A 13809-nucleotide genomic window follows, 5' to 3' on the forward strand; every position below is an offset into this window, starting at 1 on the left:
TAAAACAACTCCCTATGCAAGACAAAATAGGGAAGCTCTGCTGCCCTTTATCATCGTCCCTGTTTGTTTAACTATAAGAACTCTGACATGTGTGCCTGTCACATTTTCATCTTGTAAAAATTTTGTTGCCCATTTTAGTGTTCCCTAAATGCTTTATAAAGATCTAGGAATTTAATAGGGAAATAAGACTACTTATCAATCAGTAGTCTTGAAGTCTTTCTCGTTTCACTAAATCCCATCGACAATTTGTTGATACTTTAGCATAAGGGCTTTTTGTAGGAAGAATGGCTACTTTATCTTTCAATTATTTCAATATTCAGGCATGTGACATCAGAACAAAGGCATTAATCAAAACTAATTTGTTTGGCCAGCTTCTGATTAACTGCAATAAACATGTTTAGCTTTGGCTATGAGAGGAACCCATTTGAAGACCCTGGATAGAACAGTCCATGCCTCAAAGTCTGCAGGAGGACAATTCTCCACTTTTCATCCCATGTAAGGTTCTTTTGGCTGATCCACTCTTGTTTATTATGTCTCCTGAAGGACTTCTTGGCTGCTCTACTTAAAATTCTTAAGTCAATTCTCACAGCCAGTCTCCTCCCATTAACCTGTTGTTTTCTTCATAGATTTTATCTTGATTTATCATAGTCTCATCTCTGTTATCCTAATTAAATACTAAGCTTGATGAAAGCAAGTACTAAGTATTCTGTAAACCCAATCTCCTAAGCTCAGAAAATGCTGCTTCAGTGTTGATGAAGGTATTAGGAGAATTAAATTCTCTGGGGGGAAAATCACTCAGTGGCTCTTTCTTTGTTAGGGAACATTGTGGTACAAATTTTCATTTAAAATGTCTGATGAGTGATTTTCTCCAAATGTTGTAAGTATATAGAGCATGACTTTTGTATATAATATGTAAATATATAGTATATAAAACACTTTTCGTTATTATTTTTTAAATTTATTTTGTTAAGAAAAAGAAGAAAAGAGAAAAGAAAGCATTTGATCTGCTTTTTTAGAGAAATATCTGATACAGGTCAGAATCTGGGATAATCTTAAAATTCTAGAAAAAAAAAATCTAACAAAGTCTATTTCAGTCTTGTAAAAAGGACCAACAGACAATCTAAAAGAGCTCCAAGTCAGTCAATGATGGGACAATTTGGTTATTAAAAGGGATGAAGCAATTCAAATATACTAAAATTTCCAAATTTAACATATTACTTTGCTGTGGAAGCATGTCATTATTCTGAAAATTGACAAATGAAGGAAAATTAGTCTGTATATCCTGTATTAGGTGTAGTTCAAGTTAGACCTAAAGTGGAAGAGAAAAAGTTCCATCAAATAAGTGCAAAAGGAATAATAACATTTAATGGGAATGTATTGTAAACATGTGTGGAAATGTAATAACAAAATCCCTCTTTGTATAACTGTGCAAACTACCAATAAAGATTACAATTCTGCAGTACCTGATGATATAGACAACACTTCTGAATGTAGCAAAGCACCTGTGAATGGTTGATAGGGAAATTTATAATGGACAATAACACTGATAACACCTGAACATCTGACCAGTCTTAGTAGCATAATTAAAAGTTAGACAACCTGACATTCCATGTGCCCTGATGTCATCCACATCACATCCTCAGTTTTATTCAGCACAATCTTTGCTAAAACATAAATTTGCACCTAATCAAACCTTGAGTATTAACCATTACATATTTTAGTGTGCACTAGGAAGTTGCAGTCATGTGGGAAATGCAGTGAGACAAATGACTCTAATTCTTCAATAAATATCAATTTTAAATATGAATGGGAGTGAATGTCTGTATATCAAAAGATGCTGCGAAGGCATATAAACCCAATTTAAGATGTAGTTTGTTTTATTTTGATTTAAATAAACTAACCTCAAAAAGTTGTTTTTGCCAATTGGAGAAAATGAATAATCACCATATATTACTGCTGTTAACAAATATTAAATTTATTTTGTATTATAATAGTATTAGGTTGAAAGTTCTTCTGTGTGAATGGGTGATATTCAAACAAAAATGATGATGTTTGTCATTTCAGTCAAGGAAAATAAAATGTGTGTGTGTGTGTGTGTGTGTGTGTGTAGGCAGAGAGACAGAAAAAGAGAGACAGAAAAATGCAACACAGAAACTGAATGATAGTCACAGAAGGGTCATCATCCTATTCTCTCTGCTTTTGTATTTCTTGAAAATAGCCATGTTTCCCTGAGCAAAACAGAACATTATCATTTCTATGTTTCTTTTGACTCCTGTCTTATGCATTCTCTTCCTCAGAGAGCATCATTGTCATAATCTTCTTGTTTTCCTTTATGTTTTAAAAATTTACTCGTGTGATTATTCTTACACATATTATTTGTTTTTATGTTTTTGAAGTTAATACAAATGGAATCATGCCTTATGCAAATGCATGCTCTATATTTATTTCATTTTTTCAGTATAAACTTTGAAATTATCTAGATTGTTGTGATAGTACTGATGTAGTATTCTATGTGTGCCAATTAAAATATTTTCATCCATTGTACAGCGGTGGACATTTCAGTTCTTGTCAGTGTCTTATGACTAATCTAGTGCATTTCATCTGAGGCACACATGGAAGAATTTCTTCAAGGTATAATATATCTGTAACTTCATGGTAAGGTACATACAAATAAAAATGGGTAATGCTTTATTCATAAGTGATGGCTATAACACATCATCTGGAAGAAGTGTTTTTAACAATTTTACCACTCCCTTCTTCACCTGCTTTCATAGCCTTCAATATTCTTAATTTTTGTCAGTCTAGTGATAAATGTGGAATGGTGTCTTATTTTTATTTTACTTTGCCTTGGCCCTTTTATCTGCTAATGAGCATCAGTATCATTCATATATTTGTTGACAATTCATACTTCCTCCTTTTGTAAGTATGTATTTTTATTTATAATCAAAACATTTCTCTTTTTTAGATTCCAAGTAGTTTTAAAATACATACTGTGTATACATTTAACCTCTTAATTTTTACCCAATATTTATTTTGTGGCTTTTTAAAAACTACTTTTTACTCTTCTAGAGAATCCTTCTATGATCATTTGAATAAAATCAAACAACCTTGCCCTTATGTTTATCTTATTAAAGAAATGTCCCTACATCAAGGACAACAAGCTTTCCCCATATATTTTCTTCTAACAAGTTCATAATTCTATTTTACATGTTCAAGCCTTTTGTTCACCCGGACCTCACCCCCACCATTGGTATTGGTGAGATAGGACTGGGATTTCCTCTTTCATATGGCTAGCCACTTAACCCAGAATCATTTGTAGCAAAGTTAATTCCTGCTCTACTGCTTTGTAAAGGTAACTAACTCATTCATAAATCAACCATCTCGATCTCTATGTATCTATGTATCTGTCTATGTATGTATGTACGTGTGTATGTATGTGTGTATGCATGTATGTATGTATGCATGTGTGCATGTATGTATGCATGCATGCATGTATGTATCTCTATCTCTGTATCTATCTCTGTATCTATCTATCTATGAGAGTCTGCTTTTGGTCACTCTAAATCAGACTAAACTTTCATCATCCAAGGTAAACAAACAAACAAAACCAGCAAATAGAACAGTCTGGCAATTTCCCATCTCCCTTCAAGTGTAACCTTCTGAGATCACACAACTCATTCTTTCTGTTAGTCATCCTCCACATCACCACTCCTACCTACTCTTCTTAGGGTCCTAAAACACCAGTTGTTAGTTTATGGTTAGTTCTCTGCTTAAAAACACTAAATGGCCTTCTAGTGAAACATTATAAGGAATTTTTAAAGCTGGGTAGCATTAACTGTAATATAGAAAAATTCACCACATTCTAGTTTCTTTCTAGGATTTAATAAGTGTAAATGTAGGGCTCATGATTTACCTCCTGTCATCACCAAATGTTCTCATAGGAATTATATTGATTTGGTTTTCGGTCAAATAACCTGGAAATGTGTCTGAATCATATAAAGGTAAAGGTTTCAGTTCACTGTTCCATCATTGTGAAAGTATCTAATCAAACCGATTTTAAAATGCAAATCATATAAAGGTAACACTTTAATAAACTCTGATATTGCACTTTTTTATTATTTACCAAAAGTGACTATCGAAAATAAAAATGACAAAATACAGTAATCAACGTTTATTTAATAAGTAAAAATTTCACTTTTTTATTAACTGTGCCATGACAGCAATTTTGGACTTTTTCTGTTGTACCACTTGATATCTCTCTTTTTGAGCTAGAATACAAAAGTCTTCTGCAGGCAACTTCAGGGACCAATTAACTCCATAAAATTATATCCAGTTATGTAGTGAACTAACCCAGTGTTTGTCTGGGGTTGTCTAGAGCTGAAACAATTAGGAGCTGGAGAGCAGCAGAGAGAGGAGAGATTGATTTTATGTGTCACTGAAGCACACCTCAACAATATGCCGGTGTGACTTTCAAAATGGCCTTAAAATATTCCAAAGTAAGGGAGTTTCCCTGCTCGTGAGTGGGAGTTGACAGACTGTCTGGCAGCATTAGAAAGAGGCAGAGAAAAGCTGATGTCTATATCGTGTCCTCTGATAGCATTCTGTCTTTGCAGCAGCAGGGCCCATCAATGTGTATGTGTGTGTGTGAAAGAGAGAGAGAGAGAGAGAGAGAGAGAGAGAGAGAGAGAGAGAGAGAGAGAGAGAGAGAGAGAGAGAGAGAGAGAGAGAGAGAGAGAGAGAGAGAGAGAGAGAGAGAGAGAGAGGAGAGAGAGACGCTTTGACTAACCCCCTCAGAGACCAGGCGAGCTTTCTCTCCTCTCACACCTAGGACAATCCACCAAAGCAACCCTCCCAAGGTCACCTAGAAGATTAAGTGTCTTAGCCTGGTGGCGAGGTAGAACAGAACCCAGGCGTCCCTGCTCCAGCTTTGTGCTTAGACACCAGATAATTCTCCTTCCTTTGTGGGGGAAAAGAGACAGGAGAAGCTGGGGGGGGGGGGAGAGGGAGAGAGAGGAGAGAGAGAGAGAGAGAGGAAAGAGACAGAGGGAGAGAGGGAGAGAGAGAGACAGGGAGAGAGAGGAATATCACTGAGTAAGGAATGAGGGCGGAGAATGAGATTAATCAGCTCTCCCCTTTCGCTTGCCTCCCTTAGCTCCTAAGATGATACAAACTTAGACCGGGTACCCCAAAGCCACCACCCCACCCCCAGACACAAAGCGACCCAGGCTCCCGGGGGCTGCTGGCCGACCTTCGGGGGAGCCTGGGAGGTGAGCGGAGGGGAAAACTCCAGCCCTCACCTCCGGCGGGTCGGGAGCTCCGCGGCGCCCAGGCCCCGCCCCTGCCCGCCCGCCCTTCCCCCTGCAGCCGCGGCGCGCCGGCCCCTCTCCGACCTCCCCTCTCCCTTCTCCCCTCTCCCCAGATGCCGCCCGGCTCTGCGCGCCGCCGCCGCTGCACTTTCCACTTGTATTGATCACCTCCCGGCTCCGCTCCGCCCGCTCGCCCGCCCCAGCCCCGCGCGGCCGGCGCGCAGCCCTCGGCAGCTCGGGCGCAGTCGGGCTCCGGAGGAGCAAACTCCTTGGGAGCGCCCTGTCCCGGGCGTCCTCTGCGCTCTGCAGGGTCTGTCCCTCTGCCAGGGAGAAGGAGGAGGAGGAGGAGGAGGAAGACAGAGGAGGAGGAAGAGGGGGAGGAAGAGGAGAAAGAGGAGACGGGAGGAGTGGAGGAGGAAAAAGAGGAGCAGCGGCAGGAGGACGAAGAAAAAAAGGAGGAGGAGGGGGAGGAGGGGGACGTCTGGTCTCGGTGGGGGAGGTGGAGCAGCCGCCGAGGCCGCCGCCGCCGCCGCCGCCGCCGCCTCCGGAAAGGGAGAGGCTGGAGAGCCCGAGACTTGGAAACCCCAAAGTGCCCGCGACCCTGCACGGCAGGCTCCCTTCCAGCTTCATGGGCAAAGTGTGGAAACAGCAGATGTACCCTCAGTACGCCGCCTACTACTACCCCCAGTATCTGCAGGCGAAGGTAAAGGGGGTGCGGTGCGGGGGGCTGGGGCGAGCTTGGAGGGGGCCGGCGGAGGCGCGCGCCGCGCCGGGCGGGGAGGGGCGCGCGGCCAGCCCCCCGCCCGCGGGCGGACTTGATGGAGGGTTGCTAACTATAGCCCCAGCCCCGGCAGAGCCGACCGGGCTGCGCGCGGGGCGGCGGCTTCCCGGGGAGCCGATTGCGGGGATCGGGTTACCGAAAGCAGCGGGGGCCGAGACTAGACAGGAAAGAGCCGCCAGCCCCTCCCTGGGCTGGGAGACGGGGGAGGGTCGGGGGGCTGAGCCGCGTCTCCCCCCAACCCCTTCCCAGCGCAGGCTGGCGGACGACGGACCCTAGGGCTCGCGGCTGCACCGCCGGTGGCACGGTTTTCCGACCTCTGCCTAGTGTAGGGCCTTGCCCTAAGATCGGTAACTCTTTGCTCCTCTCCAACGACTGGGGAGCCGGATCCCCCCCCCCATTCCCACCCCCGCCTACGCCCCTTTCCCTCCCGCGCGCGCGGGGCCGAGGCTCGACGGGGCGGACGTTCCCCTCCCCGCCTCCGGCCAGCGGCGCGTCCGCCCTTCGCCGCCTCTGATCTTTGTGCGGGGTGGCACTTCACCTGGTTACTGATTTCTACTTTTACGCCGTTGTTTTGGGTAAAAAAGTGGCCAAAGTTCACTCAGCATTCATTGACGTCCCTTTTGATGTTCTCTGTAGTTTTTGTTTTCCCCCTAGGAAGGACAATGCCGAAAATTGAGTGCAGAGAAAGAAGTGACTTTAGTTTAGGTTTTGGTTTTTTTTTGTTGTTGTTGTTGCTTTTCTCTCCTCAAAAAGAAAGAAAGAAAATACATTATATGTTCACCATAGATCTATGGTGGTGCTTTTTCAAAAGTAGCCTCGCACACACTTATACAGCTGATGACAAACCACCATACACATTCTGCCTGGATTTCTAGGGACTACAGGTACTTTGTAAATGGGTTTATTCTATTTTAATATCCATTTGATGGTCTCGAACCGATTTTTAAAATTATTTGGGCCTTTGAAAATAGAAGATTTCGCTGATGTGTAAGCTTCTGACACCAGTGGGGGAGGCTAAAGGTGGACACACAGGCTGCCACCAGCCATTAACATGTAGCACACTCCCAAAATCCTTCTAGATCACAAAAGAATCAGATATGGATGCAGAGGCTGAACTTTCTTCAGTAGGTTGTAAGAGGGCCCTGCCTACTGGCGAATGGTGATTTCTGGCCTGGTATTAAAAATATCTGTGATTCAACCTTGATCAGCTTTTCTTCCCTACAACGTCGTGGCCCATGTTGTCATGTACCTACAACATGGTCCTGTATTTGTCCACAGGGGGAAAAAAAGGACACTTGCCAGCATCTAGGCCAGAATATTTTTACTTAGCACTTGGGGTCTCTCCACCCACACCTTTCCAGTTCCCATCTTTTCTGTGGTACACCAGGGAGAAGGGGAGCGGCAGCCTCAATACCTACCCATTATTCATTTCTGTGTGGTGCTCACTTGGTTGTTTTTTAGAAACTTGAGGAAATGCTGTGTGTGTGTGTGTGTGTGTGTGTGTGTGTGCACGCGCGTGCACTAAATTGTTGCGGTTCTAAGAAATTTTGTAGCGAAATCAATGCACTGCCTTTTAGATGTGTTATATATTTAATGCACTTGTTTAAATTATGCAGTATTGGGTGCCTAAAGGACAGCCTAGTCAACACTTAACTCTATGAATAATAAATATGTACACTCAGGTGAAGAAGAAGGAGAAGACAGCTATGTTTCTACAAGCACGTTCACCTTAGTAATTTTTATGTACCATTAGTAAGTTACAAACCAAGTACATAATGTTTAATACAGCTAATGCAATCCATTTGGTCCCCCCCCCCTTGTAAATAATTGAAGAGAGAGACAAACTGGCAAGAGCCTGCTTGAGTAATTAGGGTCGGATCCCAGAAAGCTTTAGGGCCCATTTTCTGAAAGCGTGCTTCCTGAATAAAGCGTTTAATATTGATTTGTGTTACGGTAAATGACATTCTCAAAAGATATTTTGCTGTTTCTCCTATGAAACCTGAACTCCTATTACTCTGAATCCCTTTGTTTGAGGAGAATGGTACACAACCTCACTTGACCTATATAGGGTGATATTAAAGCTTAGTAATTAAATCTATATTCCCTAAGGTAAAAAAAAAAATGTTTGCATACTGCAAATGAGAAGTGACCAGATGCAAATTTTAGAAAAGCTGAGTTTGAAACATACAGCTCTTTTCCCCTTTACCTTACTTAGCTATTAGTGATGTAGTAGTTGTGTGAATCATTTTAAAATAGAGATATTCAATTGGTAGTGTAATAAGTATTGGTTGTCTAATTTACCTAAAGAGTTAAGAAACTCACTTAGCATCTGTTGTCTATAGGGTTGATGCTTGTCTGTGTTTCTTGTAAAGCAGGAGGTAGAAAGCATCATTCTGTTTACAGTAAAGCAACGTGTTTACTAGTCTTAGTTGTTTTAAACTTCTGTTTGAAAGAGATGTTAAAAAATAAGGAAGGGCATGGTCTTTCAAAATGGCTTTAATTTGTGATTGAGAGGTAGATATGATTTTCTTGAATCTAGGAAGAATAGGCTGTTTTTTTCTACCGGAAAGGCAATGATACCAATTAAAATGGCAGTTAAAGATGAATATTGTTTAAGAAGGGAAGAGGTGACACTGTTCAACAAGAAATATACTCATTACCTGACTGTAACTCCTCTGTACATTGTCTTTACAATAAAAGGAAAAATAAGATGAATATTGCTACCATACTTTTAAGAGTTGGAGATGTTAAACTATGTTTCTTAACAATCCAATCATTGTCTTTTGTGAGAGATTTATTCTGTATGTTTTCTATGAAATACTAGCTGTATTATTATTTTTAAAATAGCATTTATGGACTCTACTAGAGCAAATAACCATATTGGTATTCCTTCATCTTTGCTAGGGAAAAAAAACACCACCAAATATATTTGCATTAAGCATTAAGTAACATAGACCTGGATGGATGGAAATGAAGGAGATTATGAAATTTTTACAATACATTATTTTAGAGTAACAGAGATTTTAAGAAACCTGATTTTTATATGCTGTCAGGTTTTTTTTTAATTTTTCTGTAAAGATGGTCTTATCACAGCAGTCCTGTTTCTCTCACCTGGTACAGTTATTCTGAACTATAGTTTGATGTAGCTTAGTAAACACAAGCACATACTGTTCTAAAGGATTTTCAAAGTTTAAGCAATTTATGCTACATTATAAAAAATCAATTTTGGCTTCTGCTTTTTACCTACTCAAAAAAAGAAATGGTAATTAATGTTTTAACTAGAAGACTTGTATGCAAACACAATCAATGTCCATAGAAATTTCATTTAGAGGGCAATTGGAATCATGGTTTGTTTATTTGAAAGATAAGTATATATTAAGTCAATGCATACATGCAAATATTTGTGGGAATAAAACCTTCTTCTCATGAAAAGGGAAGTACACAATTTCTTTATATGGCTTGATACATTATTTGTATCAGCTAAAAACAATTTGAAACTTTTATAATTTTTATTCACAGAGTTACAATATACATATTTCTTCACTACATAAGTATAAATATATTTCTCTACAGCATATAAAGATTTGATTTATTTTATATGTAGTACTGTGTTTTATATTAAAGATATGTTTTGTACTAAGGAAATGTTTGCATTTAAGATAAAATAGCTAAATGAATATTTTATTAAACAATCTAATCCTCTAGAAATCCTCTAGGCATTAAGGGCTATGATTTGATACATGACTAAAGTAAATAGGAAGCACAAATGCTCAAGAGGTAGAATGCTTGGTGGATTGCTTAAATGTTTCAATTTAGTAATCTTGTGTGTGATGCTGATAAACTGATAAATCAACTGGTTTCTGTAGTGAGATGTTACTGTCTGGAAGAAGTATTGGGAGACTCAAGGTCACAATGTTTAAAATGAATTTGCATGTTAGTGCATTATTGTAACATTCTTTCCAGTGCTTTGAATTCCTTCTCCATCTTGTTACTGTTTCTATATTGTATTTATTAATGTTAAATTTAAAACTACTAGCAGAAGAACAAAAAAGTGAAATAGGAAGTAAGCCATTTAGTAAGAGTATAACTAGATATACTCCATTTGGGGGCAATATCAACTGGACTTAAACTTAAATGTGGGCAGTTTCTATATAATATACTTTCAAGAAAAAAAAGTGTTTTAGAAGCTTTATCAAAACATCTCTCCAACTTCCTGCTTGCTTGATGGTTTATTAAAATGGTGCTAGATTTCTTAATAGATAATCGATATTTTAAGTTATAGATCTCTTAGCTAAAGACAAAAGGATATTTTATTTTTTGCTAAGGAGGTATTTGCCTTGCTAGAAAACCACATTTTTCTTTTCATATATAAATATCTGATTGGTTAATCACATAATAAAATTTGATTTGTGCTTTGATTATTTTTGTTACTACAAACTGTCAATGTTTTTTTAAGGTCCCTGAGACAAATTACATATTGATTGCCAAATTCTTAATTTATAGAGTGAAAGGTAGCTTTTTGTGGAGTCTTTACCAAAGAAAATGAGGGGCACCAGAGAAAATATCACTGGGGAGCAAAATAGTATGAATATTGAACTGGCAACTCAGGCCTGTCCAGGTAAGCTATTACTCAGATCAGCATTGCGTGATGGGGAACTTTTCCTGCTTAAATTTCCAGAAAGTTCCTTCTTTCCAGTGTATTTCAGGAATAGTGAAAACATTTATTCATTTAATGGGTAATAGGTAACATATAATAAACTAGGGTTGAGATGTTGAGAACTGATTGTCATTACTTCTCCGTTAATAGCATTTGCAATAATCCTAAACATGACATTTGGTTAGCCAGGATTTAAATTGGAATATGCCAATTTACATCCAGTTCATTAGGATATTGTAGGAAAAATCAGGCATATGCCATGGTGCTCTTAAGTACAAGTAAAATAGTTGGTTTTTAAAAATAAATAGTTATGGTGTATAATGTATTTAAATATAGTAACATAGCATTTGACATATGATCAAACTAAATATTCAAAAATTTTACACTGGGTTTGAGGATGTTATATGGGACACATATAAGTGTTCTTGGTTTTTCTGTTATGCTGTTTTACCAAGTAAAGAGTAAAACCAGATGGAACTCAGCTTTGTTTCAGGAGAAATAGCCATTAGGTAATTTCTTACCACTGAGTGTTGGGTCAGGTGATACATAGAAAATGGCTTGTATGTGTGTTAGGCACACATACAAACTTGAGCCCACACACAAATTTGATCATCAAAACTAAACATTTCTTAATCTAATTGATGTGAGGGAAAAAGAAAAGTGTAAAGGGAATATGACAGCTAAGCCCACAATGAACCAAACGCATATCTTCCATAATCTGATTCTTTATTTTTGCTTAATGTATCTAGTCTTCTTAATATAATTATATGAACATTTTAATTTTTCAAACAAGCACTGAAAAACATGTGTCAAAAATGATAAAAGAAAAAGAGGAGAAGGCAGCAATCAACATTGAGAGTAGAGACTCAATACTGAGCATCTCCAGGCTCCCGACATTATCTTCTAGCCAGTTCTTAAATGAACACATTTCTCATTTTAGAAGATGAAGAATGAATATAATCTTCTGAGTGGTGAATGTGAAAGCCTCATAGAGAGAGATCGCATCATGTGCTAGGCAAGCATTTCACTTGCCTATAAACCATGGAGTAAGCACGCATACTCATCACCTGGTAGATGATTTCTTATATTGGCTGTAATATCTGTATTCTGCAATTAACTGAAGCTTTAAGGTGGTAGCTTGTTGGAAAATCATGGGACTCAGGAGAGGGTAAAACACTTGCCCATGGATTGTAATAATTGAGAAAGTATGCCCTGTTCTCTCTACTTCATATTGGGAGAACTTATAGGGTAGGATATCTGGCCCTCACTTTCTCAAGCAGCTCCCAAGCCACAGGGAAGAAAATAAACACAATGGAACAAATAAGTGAAAAGTACAAAATGGTGTGCCCAGGTGGAAATATACTAGTCAGTTGTACTGATAGCAAAGGCACTGAGATTTATGTGAGAATAAAAATTATTATGTGCAATGCAGATATTTTATACTTATAATCCTAACTAACTCAGTAGCTAAGATCTGAGACTTACCTGCTATAGCAAATCTGAAAATTTTAGAAAGAAACTGGGCTATATGTAAATAAATGAATGAAAAATTCTTTAATTGGTACCATATTGTTTTCTTTCTTTTTTTTTGCTTTATAATTGTCTTGATGTCATTTAGCATTTTTAAATTGTATTTTTGTTACTTTAAATCTTTCTCCCTAAAATCTCATGTTTAATTATTTTATTTTACAATATTTGCAGTTTTATGTTCACAAATATGCTGTTGAGCCAACCTATTTAGTATTATGACAGAGTGGAAATGTATCTTTTTAAAGTGGTGACATAATGGTGCATAGAAATGCTACTTTAATTGTTTAAACTATCTAAAATGATATTTCTTATTCCTAACTCATTAAATATGCTATGGCAATGGAGAGAAAATAAGTTTGGAGTTTTGAAGGCTTCTAATTAGGTCATTGCCTGCAATCTACACATTGATGATACTTAATGGGAGCCTGTGGTGATTTTCCCCCCTGAAAATAGGTTTTATAAGTTATTTCCGATCTTTTATGACATCTCTTTATCTAACATCAATTCTTCTAAAATTAAGCAAACATCTCTATCTAATGTGACTTCTTCTAAAATAAGCTTTTCTTTGCCTCTTCGAACAAGACCTCATGCTGTAGGAATCAGTCTGCCCACTTCTTTGCCTCTGTGAGTGATGCAGTCTGTGTCTCTGGCTGTCTTCTGAACATGTGCTGTGCATTTGGGCTTCTGGGTCCCAAACAGATCATAATTTCAGGGAAAGGTTTTGTGCAACAAAATAAGATCATTGCAAAGAGATTATAAATAACACTCACTGGTCTTGAAGGAAAAATGGATCATCTTCCCAGTCCTGCCCGTGTGAGCTCATTTCACAAAATATTGGTTGGATTTTTCTATGAGTTACACAGTTGAATACTGAGAATAGCAAAATTGAATGGATACTGTCATAAAACATTTTGTTCTTAATGCGCGTTTCTTAGGGGGAAAATGAAAGTTGCAAAAATGAACTTTATATTACAAGTTTGCATCTGTATTATTCTTAAATAACTCTGTACTGTTTAAACTCACGCTTTTTTGGCTGTGGTTGAGGGAATATTTCATACTGGAGATCTGAGCCCCTTTCTTTCCTCTGAAATTCAGGGAAATATTTTCACAGTTTATATAATAAAGTCTTAAGTAGAATATTAGGTCTAAGTTTCATTAGAAATTTGTAAGAACATCAGGTATACTTCAGTCTTCTCAATGGCAGTTGGATTTTTCATGGAATAGAACTTTTTCAAATGCAGCTATTATGAGAAGTTTGCCTGAAAAGTTTACTTTCAAATCATTAGATGAAATATACCCCCGAAGTACTCCGCTTTTTAAATAGTCCAGCACTGATTAATTGTATTATTCTTACTGTTCTTTTGTTTTTGAGATAGGGTCCTGAAATACAGCCCAGGCTAACTTGAGCCTCTTAATCCTTCAGTTTTAGCCTCTCACATACTGGGATTACATGCATGCACTACCATGCCCAGAAAATTTCCTTTTTAAAAATAGAAGTTAAAAAAAAAGAACATCAAAAATGAGTTTCCAAATAT

General features: G+C 38.4%; 1 protein-coding gene across 7 annotated transcripts in view; it reads left to right on the forward strand.

Annotated features, from left to right (window-relative positions):
• Positions 1 to 5648: 5648 nt before the first annotated feature.
• The window catches only part of Rbms1 (RNA binding motif single stranded interacting protein 1), a 230786-nt gene continuing 222625 nt past the window's right edge, over positions 5649 to 13809 (forward strand). For all 7 annotated transcript variants that reach the window (XM_090342756.1, XM_090342754.1, XM_090342761.1 and 4 more), the window contains exon 1: positions 5649 to 6009. In XM_090342756.1, coding sequence (XP_090198882.1) covers positions 5935 to 6009 — 75 coding nt within the window. In that variant the 5' untranslated portion in view covers positions 5649 to 5934. The remainder of the gene's footprint in view (positions 6010 to 13809) is intronic.

This window comes from Megascapheus bottae, chromosome 12, assembly GCF_031878675.1.
Source record: "Megascapheus bottae isolate mThoBot1 chromosome 12, mThoBot2.hap1, whole genome shotgun sequence".
NCBI lineage: Eukaryota > Metazoa > Chordata > Mammalia > Rodentia > Geomyidae > Megascapheus > Megascapheus bottae.